This window comes from Mesoplodon densirostris, chromosome 14, assembly GCF_025265405.1.
Source record: "Mesoplodon densirostris isolate mMesDen1 chromosome 14, mMesDen1 primary haplotype, whole genome shotgun sequence".
NCBI classification, from domain to species: Eukaryota; Metazoa; Chordata; class Mammalia; order Artiodactyla; family Ziphiidae; genus Mesoplodon; species Mesoplodon densirostris.
The window spans coordinates 80210599-80224599 of NC_082674.1; the positions used below are offsets into that span (position 1 = coordinate 80210599).

A 14001-nucleotide genomic window follows, 5' to 3' on the forward strand; every position below is an offset into this window, starting at 1 on the left:
AAGTCCTTTTTGTTGAGGTTTATGTGTTCATAAACAGATTATTGAAGAGGCATTTTTATCTGAGCAGCATATCTGGAAATCATGAGAGGGTTGTCTATGTACTTCTGCAGGCGTATCCCGGCTCCTGATTGTTACATTCAGGTCTGCACGGCGCCTGACGTTGTCCTTTGATTTGGGGACCCAGTGGTTCATTTGGCATTATTAACGGTCCTTATGTTCCTCCTAAGTGGATTCTTAATTCAACACATCTAGTTTCTCTGACTGAAACACACACTTTGTGTGATGTCCTTAACCTCTGCAGGTAGAGGTACTCTCGGCACCTGTGGGCCATTAAGCTTTGACTAGAAGATAATGAGGCTGTTCTAAACTAAGCCTTTCTTCCCTTTGGAATAGCATGAAATTGTAGAATACATTAACTTGCAAAGCTGACTAACTTATTTGTCATGTTAGAAGTGTTCATAATTTTTATTTTACTCAGGAAATGTGTAAAACATTACAGACTAGAAGGAAATAAATTTCTCTAGGAGCCCAGGAATAACTTCCTTTGGATGTGATTATCTGAGCTCACAGGAAGCAGGCAATACTGAGCGGTTTATTTTAGCTCTCCAAATCAAAATAACAAAAGCCACTGGCTTTCAATTTTAGTATTCCTTTAGCAAACCTCCCCAACCCTCACTGCATATTGAGAAACAAGGTGATGTTGAAAGGGGACTCTGCTTGTCCAGACCCTGATTTTTCTTCCTCATGCCCAGTAAGAGTCACATCTTCCTGAGCTATCACTCAGCAGCCCCTTAGGTGAAAAGGGCCTTCACTTGGGCCTAAAGAGCCTTTACGTGGGCTCTCAGTTCTACCTTCAAGGAGGTGGAATCATTGAAACTCTGATCTTTGCCTTAATGTTGTTTAAAGTTTCTAAATCAATAAAGTAAAATGTAAACTTAGGCAGTTTTCTTTTTTTAAGGCACGGTACTTCTGTGTTCCTTAGTATTGACTTAAACCCTCTGCTTTCTTAACAGGTTCTGCGTAAAAGCAGTCTCCAAGTCCCAAATTAGTTGTCCCACCACTTCTAAAGTAATTTGAACTCAGTGCAGAAGAACAGATAATTTAACAAAAACGGGAAATAAAGTGATTACATTTCAGGCCAATCAATCACTCATCGGGTCCAGTGGGCACCATTTACCTGAACCAGGGCTCTCCTGAGCTCCCCTGGTTTCCTCCCTGCGGATGCATTCAGGGGCTGGGGGATCTGAGAAAGCAGAGGGAGCGCTGAGGAGGAGGGGCTTTGCCTGGCTACGCCACCGTTTTCCACAGGGGGTGGTGCCACGGTTTCACTGGTTGGTCTGGGTTAGCTGTACGGATGCTGCCCTGGGGTCTCAGGAAGAAAGAGGAGGGGCTCTGGAGGGACTGTGGGGCACAAGCCAGCAAAGGCGTTGCTGTCGTGGGAAAAAATGGCGCTGGTATCGGCAAAGCTTAGGTTTTCCTGGGGATGACTTCTATTGGGACCTTCACTTCTCTTGGACGTTCTGTTTTCAAGAGTAAAGTCTTGCTGAGCTCTGTACACTTGCGTTTGATCTCCAGTGTTCCTTCTAAAATCTTCTATAAAGTCCACAGCTATGCAGGTCGGCTAGACAACTTTTTTTTTTAATAAACTTATTTTACTTATTGATTTTTGGCTGCTGTTGGGTCTTTGTTGCTGCGCGCGGGCTTTCTCTAGTTGCGGCGAGCGGGGGCTACTCTTCCTTGTGGTGCGCGGTCTTCTCATTGCGGTGGCTTCTCGTTGTGGAGCATGGGCTCTAGGTGCATGGGCTTCAGTAGTTGTGGCTCACGGGCTCAGTACTTGTGGCACACGGGCTGAGTTGCTCCACAGCATGTAGGATCTTCCCGGACCAGGGCTCGAACCCATGTCCCCTGCATTGGCAGGCGGATTCTTAACCACTGTGCCAGCCACCAGGGAAGTCCAAGGACAGTATCTTGATGTTGAAGGTGATCGTACAGATGATGGTTACTTCGTCCAGGGAAGGCCCTAGACGACATTCTTTTACAGGTTAGGCTCCCTCCCGGGCCAGGCTGGAGACGCCTCCACCCCCGCTCTGTGTACCTTACATTTGCTCACTCCATGTCCTAGCACACTGCCTTAATCACCCGAATAAAATATGCCTGTTTCTCGGGTAAACTGCCACTCTACCACTGAGATCTAATCTGAATGATTCTGTAAACCTTGCCCTGCCCATCCGCACTCCTGGTGACCGCTATCTCACAGCACGTCCTTTTACCAGCAGTAAAATAATTTACATTGCCATCAGGTACACTTATATGTGTTTATCAATATGCATATATCTGTGGTGCTGTAAGAATGTCACACAACTTTAACATATGCAATGTACTTAATTTTCTAGTCCATTTCATTAAAATATTCTAGTCATCATCTGCAAAAACGGATTTCAAACCCTGCAGTCTGAAAGATGTATGACAATCCATTTTATTAAGAGTACTCAAATGTTCTATTGAACCAAAACCAAAATTGATGATGGGTTATTATCTTTGGCATAGAAAAACAGAACACCTTATACTATTAGAGGCTAAAGAGAGAATGGAGACCAATGCTACAGGCCTTCCTTAATTTTTTTCTGAAAAGCTGGAAGCAGTTATTTTGGCCAGAATAGGAATCTGGAATGTCTGTAGCACAGAGTTAAGACCACATGGCCACATCATCACCCACTTGGAAAGTCCACTACGAATTCATGTGCCATCCGCCCAGATGGACCTTTTCCCCATCAACGGCATAGCTGCACAGCACGATGCTGAGGACTGTTCTCTGGCAGGATTCCCCGGCAATGGAAGTGTTCTTCTGCATCTGTAAGGACTGCACTGAATGCATACTCAGCCCAGGAGAATCAGCCATTTCCAGGTGCTGATGAACCAGAGGGAAAGGGAGGGGCCGAGTTTACAGAAGCTTCCACGCAGCCATGTTCCCTGTGCAGATTTTAAGGCAAGATCAGAGGCTAATCTGCCCTACCTATCCCTTTTGCTCATTTGCTATGTCAAGGGGCTACTGGGGCGATGCACATGAATACTTAAGTAGCTAGTTGTTGTCATTTCCCCTGCCCTCTCTCACTTAGATGTCTTAAATTCTGGTGATCTAGGAGAAAACATGAGTCAATACTTAGGTTTCTGAGGATGTATGACTGGGTCCTGGCCAGAGGATAGAAAATGGAGATGGGGACAGGCACATGTCACAGACACATGTACAATACAGTAGCCCATAAATGGCAACCCCGGCAGGGTAAGGATGAAGTTGTTCATCCGAGGAGAACTCCTGGGATGCCTGGGTAAATCTGGCAATCAGATTATGAGCTAAGCAGCCTGCGCTAGAAACCCTTGTGAAGCTCCTGCAAGCCTCACAAGTTCCTGTTTGCTTCCCATACCACTTGCAAGTCATGAGAGGCTGGAGGAGAGGTTCTTGACCTACTCGATTACCAGCAATACACAATCATGTCAAGAAGACACTTCAATCCTCTTGTCATCACATACATTTAGACCACGTTAAGTACAGCACAACTGAAGAAGGTGCCAGCACTCACAGAGAGAAAGGGAGAGATGAAACACTCTTGTGCAAGCCCCAAGCCTAGTGGGAGACTATGGGCTATTTTATAAAAATAATGGAAATGCATACATATGTACCTTAGTTACAGTATTTATTTACAGTCTTCATATTCCCAGCTGTGCAGCCTAAACTCCTGACGTTGTTTAATCATTTCTGAGATTAATAATTTCCCACATATAAATATCCCTGAACTTGGCTACTACTGACCCAGTATCAAATGTGATGTAATTGTACAAAAAGTTCCTGAAGGGCTTCCCTGGCGGCGCAGTGGTTGAGAGTCCGCCTGCCGAGGCAGGGGACACGGGTTCATGCCCCGGTCCAGGAGGATCCCACATGCCGCGGAGCAGCTGGGCCCGTGAGCCATGGCCGCTGAGCCTGTGCGTCCGGAGCCTGTGCTCCGCAACGGGAGAGGCCACAACAGTGAGAGGCCCGCGTGCCACAAAAAAAAAAAAAACACAAAAAACTTCCTTTAGACGCTTTCTGAGTTGGAGGAAGTGTCAGGTCATAGCATCAGCCAACAAAGGCTACAGTCCCCAATGGGGGAGGGGCAAACCACACTGACATCAGCTGACAAACACTGCAGTTGTGCAGAGCTTAAGAACATCACGACGTGTGTCCAGTGCCCCTTCTGTTCACGTGGTAACCCTGGCATGGATGGTTTAGTTCAGGAAGTAAACGTAAATAAGTAAGCGTTGTTACCAAGGTTCACCACATCTGTATTCTCCTGTTTTCTTCACATTACAATTAAATACTAACATCTCAGTTCTCAAGTGTAATCACAACAGCCACGCTAGGCCACAGGAGCTCCCGATTCGACCACTTTTATTTGCCTTCGCTGACGTCACTGTCACTGTCACTGGTCAATGCAGTTAGGTCTCCCAGGGCTTTCCTGTAAGAAAAATAAATGGGAGGGTTACACTGCAACTCGGGCTTGGGGCTGGGGGACTCTGCAGCGGCACTATAGCAACAAAGGAAAAGGTTCCAACCAGCAAATAAACCTATAGGCCTCCCTGACTTTTATGACAAACGAAAAATATCATTAAACCAGTACAGCCTGACTTTCTGCAAGGAAAGGAAATCCAGGGGGTGGAAAGCTGCCAACATCTGAACGGGCAGACAGACAAATGGTCTGCTCCACTTTCATAACTTTCCCTGATGGTGACGATACAGGAGCCACTTACTTCTGCTCCTGGCTGAGGGGGAAGTCAGCCATTAATCTCTGGGTGAGGCTCTCACAAATAGGTAAGCTGAAGGCACCTGCCAGCTTCACTATCTCAATGGCCTGGGCAGGGCTGCCGGATGCTTTTGCACTGTCCATAAACTCGTTCAGCAACTCATTCCTGTAAAAGGCAAAAATGTCAACATTCCCCAGCTAAACCCCTCAAAGATTTACATACAAAACCTAGTATCTTATAAAGATCAGTCATAAAGTCCCCAACAGTAGCTTTGCAGACAGTTACATGGAGTCTATCTTTAAAGGGCCAAATAGATAATGAACACTGGTTCATTATGCCTTCACTGAGGATCTAGCCAGTGTATCCCCAGCGTGCTGTGATCACTGAGCACAGATTAAAAAAACAGTGCTTGCCTCAGGATGCCTCAGATGGTAGGAGTGACCGATCACCTACTTGCCCAACAGAAAAGTGCCCAATTGCCATGGCTGACGTATGTGAGGAAATTCCAACCCCCTTCCCCCAATAAGAGTTAAACGCATGTGGCTAATCCAGGAGTCCCCAGGCAGCCCTGTTAACTTGAACTTACCTAGGGATCTTCTTATGTTTCCTGAAAAGCCCCAGCATTTTCCTGTTCAAGATGAGATAGGAAAAAGATTATGAATACTCATAGAACAGAAGGCAATCGAATGACCATAGCTTTTCTCCTGGACTCAGAGACCAAGTGTCCTTCCGAACAACCAGAGCGGAAGCTCCTGAAGACACGTGTGTGAGCTCCACCAGCTCCCAGCCCCGTCTTCCCATCGGAATCACCCCAGGTGCCTCACCCCCCTCTTCCCACACTGCACAGATGCACATTACATTACAAATGTCAAAGGCAAATCTGCTTTGTTGCCAGTGTTGAGGATTGCTGGGGTACATCCTCCTCCAGAGGATCACTTCAGTCCCCCCAGGGAGGGAATGTATGCTATTATGTGGGCAGTGGGAAGAGAGGGACGCAAATACAATTTGATCTCTCTTCTCTTACAATCCGTTGTGAGTTCAGTGTGTCCTAAAACGTTATGAAGAGCAGGCTCAGATTAAGGCATCAGTCTCGTGTAAGTGCTGGCCGTCATCCTGCCACACGCAGGACGAAGGAGAAACACATACACTCAGCTCCCATGATCAGCTGAGGTCCGTACCCCTGCGCCAATCATCACAGCCTGATTCATAACAAGCGTGTGTCAACCTGCCCTAGTCGGCGAGTCCAAGCATCAGATGTTTGTCAGCAGCTGTGTGATTCGCCACCAGTTACGATCAGAGGAGGCAGCAAAGCCTTTAGCGGCCTTTCCTGGAGAGAGCGAACACCCACACCGTGGACTGCCCATCCTGTTCAAAGTAAGGTCCTTTCTAGTGAACAGCCAGGCACAACAACCCCCGTCACTGGCTCTTAACAGCAACACACGGTTATATCCAAAACAATACACATTGGACCCACCCAACTGTGACGCCCCTAGCAAGGACTCTTTTTTTTTTTCTTTTTGCGGTATGTGGGCCTCTCACTGTTGTGGCCTCTCCCGTTGCGGAGCACAGGCTCCGGACGCGCAGGCCCAGCGGCCATGGCTCACGGGCCCAGCCGCTCCGCGGCATATGGGATCCTCCCAGACCGGGGCACGAACCCGTATCCCCTGCATCGGCAGGCGGACCCCTAACCACTTGCGCCACCAGGGAGGCCCTAGCAAGGACTCTTTCACTGACTTCTCCGCTTTTGGAAAAAAGACAACGCATAAGGTCTCTATTCACAGTTAAACACCAGAAATTAGTATGTGAGTGAAGTGCTGACGAACACACAGCACTAGAATACAGTGGCACAAACCGAAGACGGGTTCTAGTCAAGGCCAGGTTTAGTAAACTGGTAAAATGCCAGTTTCCGGAAGTCCCAGTACAGAGCCCACATTTTAAGCTGGGGGGTGGGGGGGGGAGAAGCATCCGTGAGAGGACTTGAATAAACCAAATGACCAAAACCATTTTCAAAATTAAGATTCTCCGATCACTTTGTTCTACTTTAGTGAACGGAGAAGTGACTTGCCCACGAATACAGAACACAAACACGGAAAGAGAATGAGCCCGCGGAACCTCGCCTTCTCTTAAACACATCAGGTATACTGGCTCCTCTTCCCCGAGTCTGCTTTTTTAGTTGGTATTTGGAAATTCCTATAGAAAACTCAGTACGTAGAAAACTCGTTTGTCTCCTGATAAACTACACAGTATACGGCCAAATTAGAGAAACTCTAATGACCAGGGTACAAGTTCTCTGAGATCCAAGTACAGGTGCTTCCAGTGACACGTGTGGCATGTATTGTACTCACCAGGCTTCCTGGGTTCTCCCGGCCCTTAAGAAGAGGACAGCTGTGTTGTTCAGAGAGCTGGCCAGCCAACTGGGAGCCGTCTGTCTGGCATCCTGGCTTTCGTAAGTCGATTTGATATCTGCAGCACAGTCAGCAAACGCCACCTGCAGCTGAGATGCTCCGAGAATCAGCAGAAATGCCCAACTGGTTTTATGAGAATTTAAGTTCAGGAGACTCCATAGGACCATTAAATTTTTTAAGCAATGCATTTTACTGTTGGAACACATCACACGTACAGCACACAGTATTTAAAAAAAAAAAAAAAGCAAAGCACTCTGCCCTGGGGTAATAATGGGATCAGCCACATATTTCAAATCCAACTACGGTTTTGTTTTTAGAGAGCAATTTAAAAGAAGGCAAGCTGCTATCAATTGTCAGGATTGAGAGGATCCATTTTCACGCTGCTTGCTCTGGACTAGAGGAATAGGAGTGACTTTAGATGGCAGAATTCTCCACAGTGAAAGGCAAAACCATGGAAAGAACCCTCACCGGCTATCGGCATTAGAGGATACACTGGTTAGTGTACATCTGATAACGACAGCAAAGCCTGAGCGTCAACACAAGCCTACCTCTGGTGGGTGCCGATCCCTCGCCATGAGCATCAGAATCTCTTCTTTTAGGTCACGGCGAAAAGTATGACCATATTCTTTACTATCTTGAAACAAAAAAAGAACAGAGTGAGAAGTGATCACTGGCATGTAAAGCCAAGACTCTTTGGCTGACCTTTGTCCACTGTCAGCAGTCACCCGTATTTTTTTGGAGGGGTGAACATACACTGCTGACATGTATTCCAGGATTCCAGAAAACTAGCAGGATGATTCATGGTAGGAAAGGACAAATGAGCAGTGAAAGCCAGCACCGGTAACGTGCTCCCAGGCAAGCGTCAGCATGGCACGTGCACCACACTCCAGCAGCCACCAGCTCTGCGCGGTTTTACGGCACGTGGGAATCGTCAATAGTCCTTGTACACTATCATTAGAGCAGCCTTGTAAGGTAGGAGGGCAGGGCTATAGTCTCCGTCTCAAGGCAACTTGAGGCAGACAGAAACTGATTTTATGATCAGTCACCTAGTGGATGAGATACAGCATCTTCTGCAGCCAATATACACACATAACCACACACACAAACCCACAGTCATGGCTGTTTCTTAGAAACCTGAGTATCACTGACTGGTTAGCTTTTTTTTTTTTATTTTTTTTTATTTTTTTTATTTTTAAATTTTTGGCTGCGTTGGGTCTTTGTTGCCGCGCGTGGGCTTCTCATTGCAGTGGCTTCTCTTGTCGCGGAGCATGGACTCTAGGTGCTCGGGCTTCAGCAGTTGTGGCTCACGGGCTCTAGAGCGCAGGCTCAACAGTTGTGGCGCACGGGCTTAGCTGCTCCATGACATGTGGGATCTTCCCGGACCAGGGATTGAACCCATGTCCCCTGCACTGGCAGGCGGATTCTTAACCACTGCGCCACCAGAGAAGCCCCTGGTTAGCTACTGAAGCACAGTGATGCAACATGGTACAGAGGAATGAACAGCACAGGCTTCGGGGGTTGATATTTTTGGTGTCCCAGGTAATTAACACTGATGTCACACAAGTGCACAAAACCTAGCCTTTTCTTGTCACAAAGGAACCAATTTAGGTCTTTTCCACTACACTGTCACTCATACAATCCAATATGTAACATGAACAAATGACCCTGAAGTAGACCTCAACTACTGCATTCAATTTAGTCAAAAATGGAAGTTTTGGGGACTTCCCTGGTGGCACAGTGGTTAAGAATCTGCCTGCCAATGTAGGCGACACAGGTTTGAGCCCTGGTCCGGGAAGATCTCACATGCCATGGAGCAGCTATGCTCGTGCACCACAACTACTGAGCCTGTGCTCTAGAGCCCGCGAGCCACAACTACTGAGCCCACATACCACAACTACTGAAGCCCGCGTGCCTAGAGCCCATGCTCCACAAGAGAAGCCACTGCAATGAGAAGACCACGCACCGCAACGAAGAGCAGCCCCGCCTTGCTGCAACTAGAGAAAGCCCGCGCACAGCAAGGAAGACCCAAACAAAGCCAAAACATAAAGAGTAGTAATAAAAAAAAAAAAAAGGAAGTTTTTTTCCCTAACAGTGTTAACATGCTTGTTAATCAAAGCATAAGACAAAATGAGATGGGTCGGGACACATAAGCTGAAACTGACCTTTCCAGATCTGAGGAATCAATTCTAGCCGATTGGCCACATCTAATGCTTGGAGAAGATCTATCAGTGTTTGGGAATGTGGAAAGAATACCTGATTCAGAAAAATACAAATACGTTTTTCAAGTATTACTCAGCAAAGACACCCACAAACATCTACAATGATAAATAGTAAGTACTGAATCATCTTACTGAAGGTATCAGGTCCTTATACCACTTCAAGGTGACATCAATTTGTTCCATTAGACAAAGCAAACCAAAGAACTTGGAACTGTAATGGTGAAAGAAAGCATGTTTAGTTTAAAATCCGTGCTTAATAGGGGAATGATTAAATTACAGCACAGTCATATGATGACACATTACACAGAATTTAAAGACAATAAGTTACACACAGTTTCAAGTTACACAGGCCAATGCTTGACCCAGGAGGTGCTGCTAACTGTGCTTTCTGGACTTCCCAGTTAACAACTTCTAATCCTCAACCGGTCACTGATGCCCCCTCCTGGTTATACTCTCAGCTCATGGTGAGGAGAAGGTGGATATCCTATTCATTTTAAAAGCGTTCAACGTAAAGCCAGGATTTGGACCACACAGAAGAGAACCATCACACACCTATAAACAGGCTGCCTCCTTAAGTTCTTGTTTTTCTCTGCTTAAAAGCAAACCCATTTAAGGAGTCTCTTTGGGCTCCAACAGCTTCATCTTCAAAAACAAATGGGCCTCCCTGGTGGCGCAGTGGTTAAGAGTCCGCCTGCCGATGCAGGGGATACGGGTTCGTGCCCCGGTCTGGGAGGATCCCATATGCCGCGGAGCGGCTGGGCCCGTGAGCCATGGCCGCTGGGCCTGCGCATCCGGAGCCTGTGCTCCGCAACGGGAGAGGCCACAACAGTGAGAGGCCCGCATACCGCAAAAAGAAAAAAAAAAAAAAAAAAAAAAAAAAACAAATGAGGCTGCGATGAAATCTTTAGGGACCCACCCTCCTATGAATTCAAAAACATAAAATAGGAGGGTTTATAGGGAAAAGATATATGGATTTAAAGTGTTACAGGGACGTCCCCGGCAGTCCAGTGGTTAAGACTCCACGCTTCCACTGCAGGGGTTGTGGGATAGATCCCTGGTCAGGGAACTAACATCCTACATGCTGTGTGGTGAAAAAAACAGAAGCAACAACAAAAAACCCCACAGTGTCACAAATAAAAACAGCTTAAAAGATATACAGCAGACATCTCAGTCTGACAAATCAGTTTTACCACTGCTTGACTCTTCAAGTGTTCAATTAACTTACATCGTAAAGTCAGGGTCAAGCTGCCTAAAATCAGACCGCCAACAGCCTCCCACTTGCAGAACCAACTACTGGTTGCATACAGGTGCTCCGTTAATGCAAAAGGATACATTTCCAATACACTTACTAGTAGAAATTACGCCGATGATCGGGTCCAATGAATTTCCGGTTGTCTCCAGTGTTTAAAAGGTCATGGACACGGTAAGCAAGTTCTAGATCTCTGAGAGATGAGCACTGAAAATTTACAAGTAGTAAATAAGCATCATTCTGCGATCCTTATCAGCCAAACAGTGGCTCATTACATAAAGAGCTCATTATATCAAGAAAATAAGTACAGTTACCTGCGGAAACATCTATGCTGATTTAACATTATTATTGGTTGACAGCAAATGAATTACAAGAAAATGGGGGGGATGGAGGAATCAAAACAAATCACCAAGTTCTATGAAATTTAAAATAAAATAACCTTACTCTAGTAATTATACCTATATTTAGTAACTATATGAAAACACCTGGTTGCCATGCACAAGACAGCTGGAGTGCTCACTCCAGCATCACTATACTGGCCAAAAACCTACGAAATAACTCCAAAACCCACCCACAGGAGAAGTCCTTCCCTCCTGTGAAATAACTGTACTGCTGTGAACAAACAAGATAACACGGAAATGAGTCTGGATGTGCATGTTTGAATAACCAAAGGAGAAAACCTGGAAGGACACACACTAAAATGTAAAGCAATTATCCTTAGGGAATAGGATATGCTAATTCATTCTGAAACTGCTTGAAAATTTTTCCTATGATTAGCATGGTAAGATGAAAAACCAAACTTAAAAACCATCAATTTAAAGTTACCAATAGGCAAATATGAAATACTCTGAAACCTTACTTTCAAACCTTACTTTCTGAAGAAAGGTATGAAAAAAGAAAATGTATACAATAAACACAGGGCAGGAATGTTGTGATTTTGTAGAGATTTTAGAGGAATGAAAAATTAGAACTAAAGACATGAATATAAGTAAGAGTCAGGAAGTGAAAGAATCAGGGAGAATCCCCCCACCTCCCCAATGATGAATTTAGGAGATGGATAAAAGAAAAAAGGAAAACAAAAGTTAAGCAAGAAATTGTACTTACAACCCTCATGGCTGACTGAAAAAACATATCTGAAAATCAAAGTTCACAAGAGCCTTGGTTACTATGGATAAAACGTTTTCAAGTCAGTAACATTAATAAAAATCCTGGCAACAAAACTGGTAACGTGTAAGACAAACCTAACGGCATAAAAACTCAGGAGAGGAAGCATACAGCTCCCCAAAATTACTAAGCTAAATTAAACCCTGTCTCCTCGTCACAAGGCTCTAATACCCGGCAGTCAGGAAAACAGGGCTCTCTGTCTTATACAAGCAATTTCTGTACATACCATCATCCGGGTCCTTTGGAGAAAATTTCTTTCCCATTAATTCGTTCATGATGTCATAGATGATGAGGGACGATCCTTTTGAAGGGCTTTCTGCAGAACAAGAAGGCAACTGGGTTTTCTCATGAGTCCACTTCCTGTACAACCACCGGGTGTGCGGAACTAGTCCTAAGGCCACATTTCTCCTTCCTCCACCCAAGGCACGGAGCTGGCCGGGCACATCCCTGCTCGAGCAACGAGTGCACCCCCTGCACAGAGTGCAGCTCTCCCCCAGACCTGGGACAGTGACAGGGGCTCCCAACAGAGACTCCACCCTTCCTTCTTAGGCTCCTCACAAGGTCGACTTGCATTGAAACGGGGACAGACAGACCCTCTCTAAGCCTGCATACTTAGAAAACAAACACGTTTTTGCTAATAAACATTGGTGCTCCTTTTAAATATAACCAGGGTGAGAGCCAAGAAAAAGAAAACTGTAGCATTAAAATGCACCTATGACATTTCCAGTTAAACGTTTCACATTATTAATCCACATCCCTTCCCCACCTTATCCATGTGCAAGTGATAATATACCTTCCACGACAGCACAGTACTTTTGAAGTCCCTCAAGCATGTTTTCATTTGTTAGCAATCCTAATTATTCTGTTAGTTTTATAATAACCTATTTTATATGTATCATTTCTTCATTATTTTAGGCTTTCTCCTTTGGGTAAATTCCTAGAAATTATTATTACAGGCAGCCAATTTATATCCCTCAGACATACCAACATTCCTCCCCCCACGGCCCAGGGTATTACTTAGGAAGCACAAGTACCAATGACTTTAGTTAGCAACAGAACCAAAGTGATATGTGATGTTGAGGAGAAATGAAATAGGCTTTGGGGTCAGAAATAATAGTTTCAGCAAAATGACACCAAAGTTGAGTAAAATTTTGGAAGACAGGATTACCATGGAAACTGTTTACCTGTTTTCAAGATAAAGCCAGTTAACTGCCCTTCCTTCCTGATAGGTGACAATGTGAATTTTGTAAAACTAGCCCTCCGAAACAGACAATCAAGGTTTTCTGTTGTTTTCACACATAAATTCTACCACAGGACAGAAGGCCTAGAACTGTCATTTCTGAACCCAGAGGTTCTTTCTCAGGTTGGGGCAAATGGACAGGAACCAACAGACTGTGAGTGCCTGCAACCTGCCTTCCCAGCACAGGACACTGTGCACAATTCATTTCATCATTACACCATGATGGCATCACTCAGGGAAGGGATCCAGTTCCTTCTGACACAGGTGGTAAATGGCGGAGGTGAAATTTCAACTCAGGTGTGCCTTGCTCCCAAGTCCATTCAGTAGAGCACAGCTGACCTAAAACCAGGTGACAAACAGCCTCAAGGCTCTCCTGTGAGGTTGCAAAACAAAGTTAAGGTTACTGTGGAGCAGCGCCATCCAGCAGCCACCTGCAAGGATGGAGATGTTCTGTACCTGCATCGCTGAACATGCAGCCAGCAGCTACAAGTGGCTACTGAGCACTAATGCCATGAAGGAATTTTTAATTTTATTTAATTTTAATTTCATAGCCATGTGTGGCTAAGTGGCTACTGTATTGGACAGCACAGCTCTGGAGAGCAAAGGAACTCCAGACTAGTTTCTAGTTTCTCCTGACCAAAACTGCACACCATCCTTTCTTTTTTAAAAAATTAATTAATTAATTATTTCTGGCTGCATTGGATCTTTGTTGCTGTGCATGGGCTTTCTCTAGTTGCGGCGAGCGGGTGCTACTCTTCGTTGTGGTGCGTGGGCTTCTCATTGCGGTGGCTTCTCTTGTTGCGGAGCTCGGGCTCTAGGTGCATGGGTTCAGTAGTTGTAGCTCGCGGGCTCTAGAGCACAGGCTCAGTAGTTGTGGCGCACGGGCCTAGTTGCCCCGTGGCATGTGGGACCTTCCCGGACCAGGGCTCGAACCCGTGTCCCCTGCAT

General features: G+C 45.6%; 1 protein-coding gene and 1 non-coding gene across 2 annotated transcripts in view; both read right to left on the reverse strand.

Annotated features, from left to right (window-relative positions):
- Window positions 1-2460: 2460 nt before the first annotated feature.
- Window positions 2461-14001, reverse strand: part of PTCD3 (pentatricopeptide repeat domain 3) — a 31782-nt gene continuing 20241 nt past the window's right edge. The window contains exons 15-24 of the mRNA XM_060117981.1: window positions 12040-12129; window positions 11754-11782; window positions 10750-10856; window positions 9533-9611; window positions 9344-9434; window positions 7730-7815; window positions 7122-7270; window positions 5363-5404; window positions 4783-4941; window positions 2461-4490 (exon numbers count right to left, since the gene is read on the reverse strand). Coding sequence (XP_059973964.1) covers window positions 4424-4490; window positions 4783-4941; window positions 5363-5404; window positions 7122-7270; window positions 7730-7815; window positions 9344-9434; window positions 9533-9611; window positions 10750-10856; window positions 11754-11782; window positions 12040-12129 — 899 coding nt within the window. The 3' untranslated portion in view covers window positions 2461-4423. The remainder of the gene's footprint in view (window positions 4491-4782; window positions 4942-5362; window positions 5405-7121; window positions 7271-7729; window positions 7816-9343; window positions 9435-9532; window positions 9612-10749; window positions 10857-11753; window positions 11783-12039; window positions 12130-14001) is intronic.
- On the reverse strand, window positions 5843-5978 carry LOC132502276 (small nucleolar RNA SNORD94). The gene has a single exon (XR_009534468.1). It is a non-coding gene; the product is annotated as a small nucleolar RNA SNORD94 (small nucleolar RNA).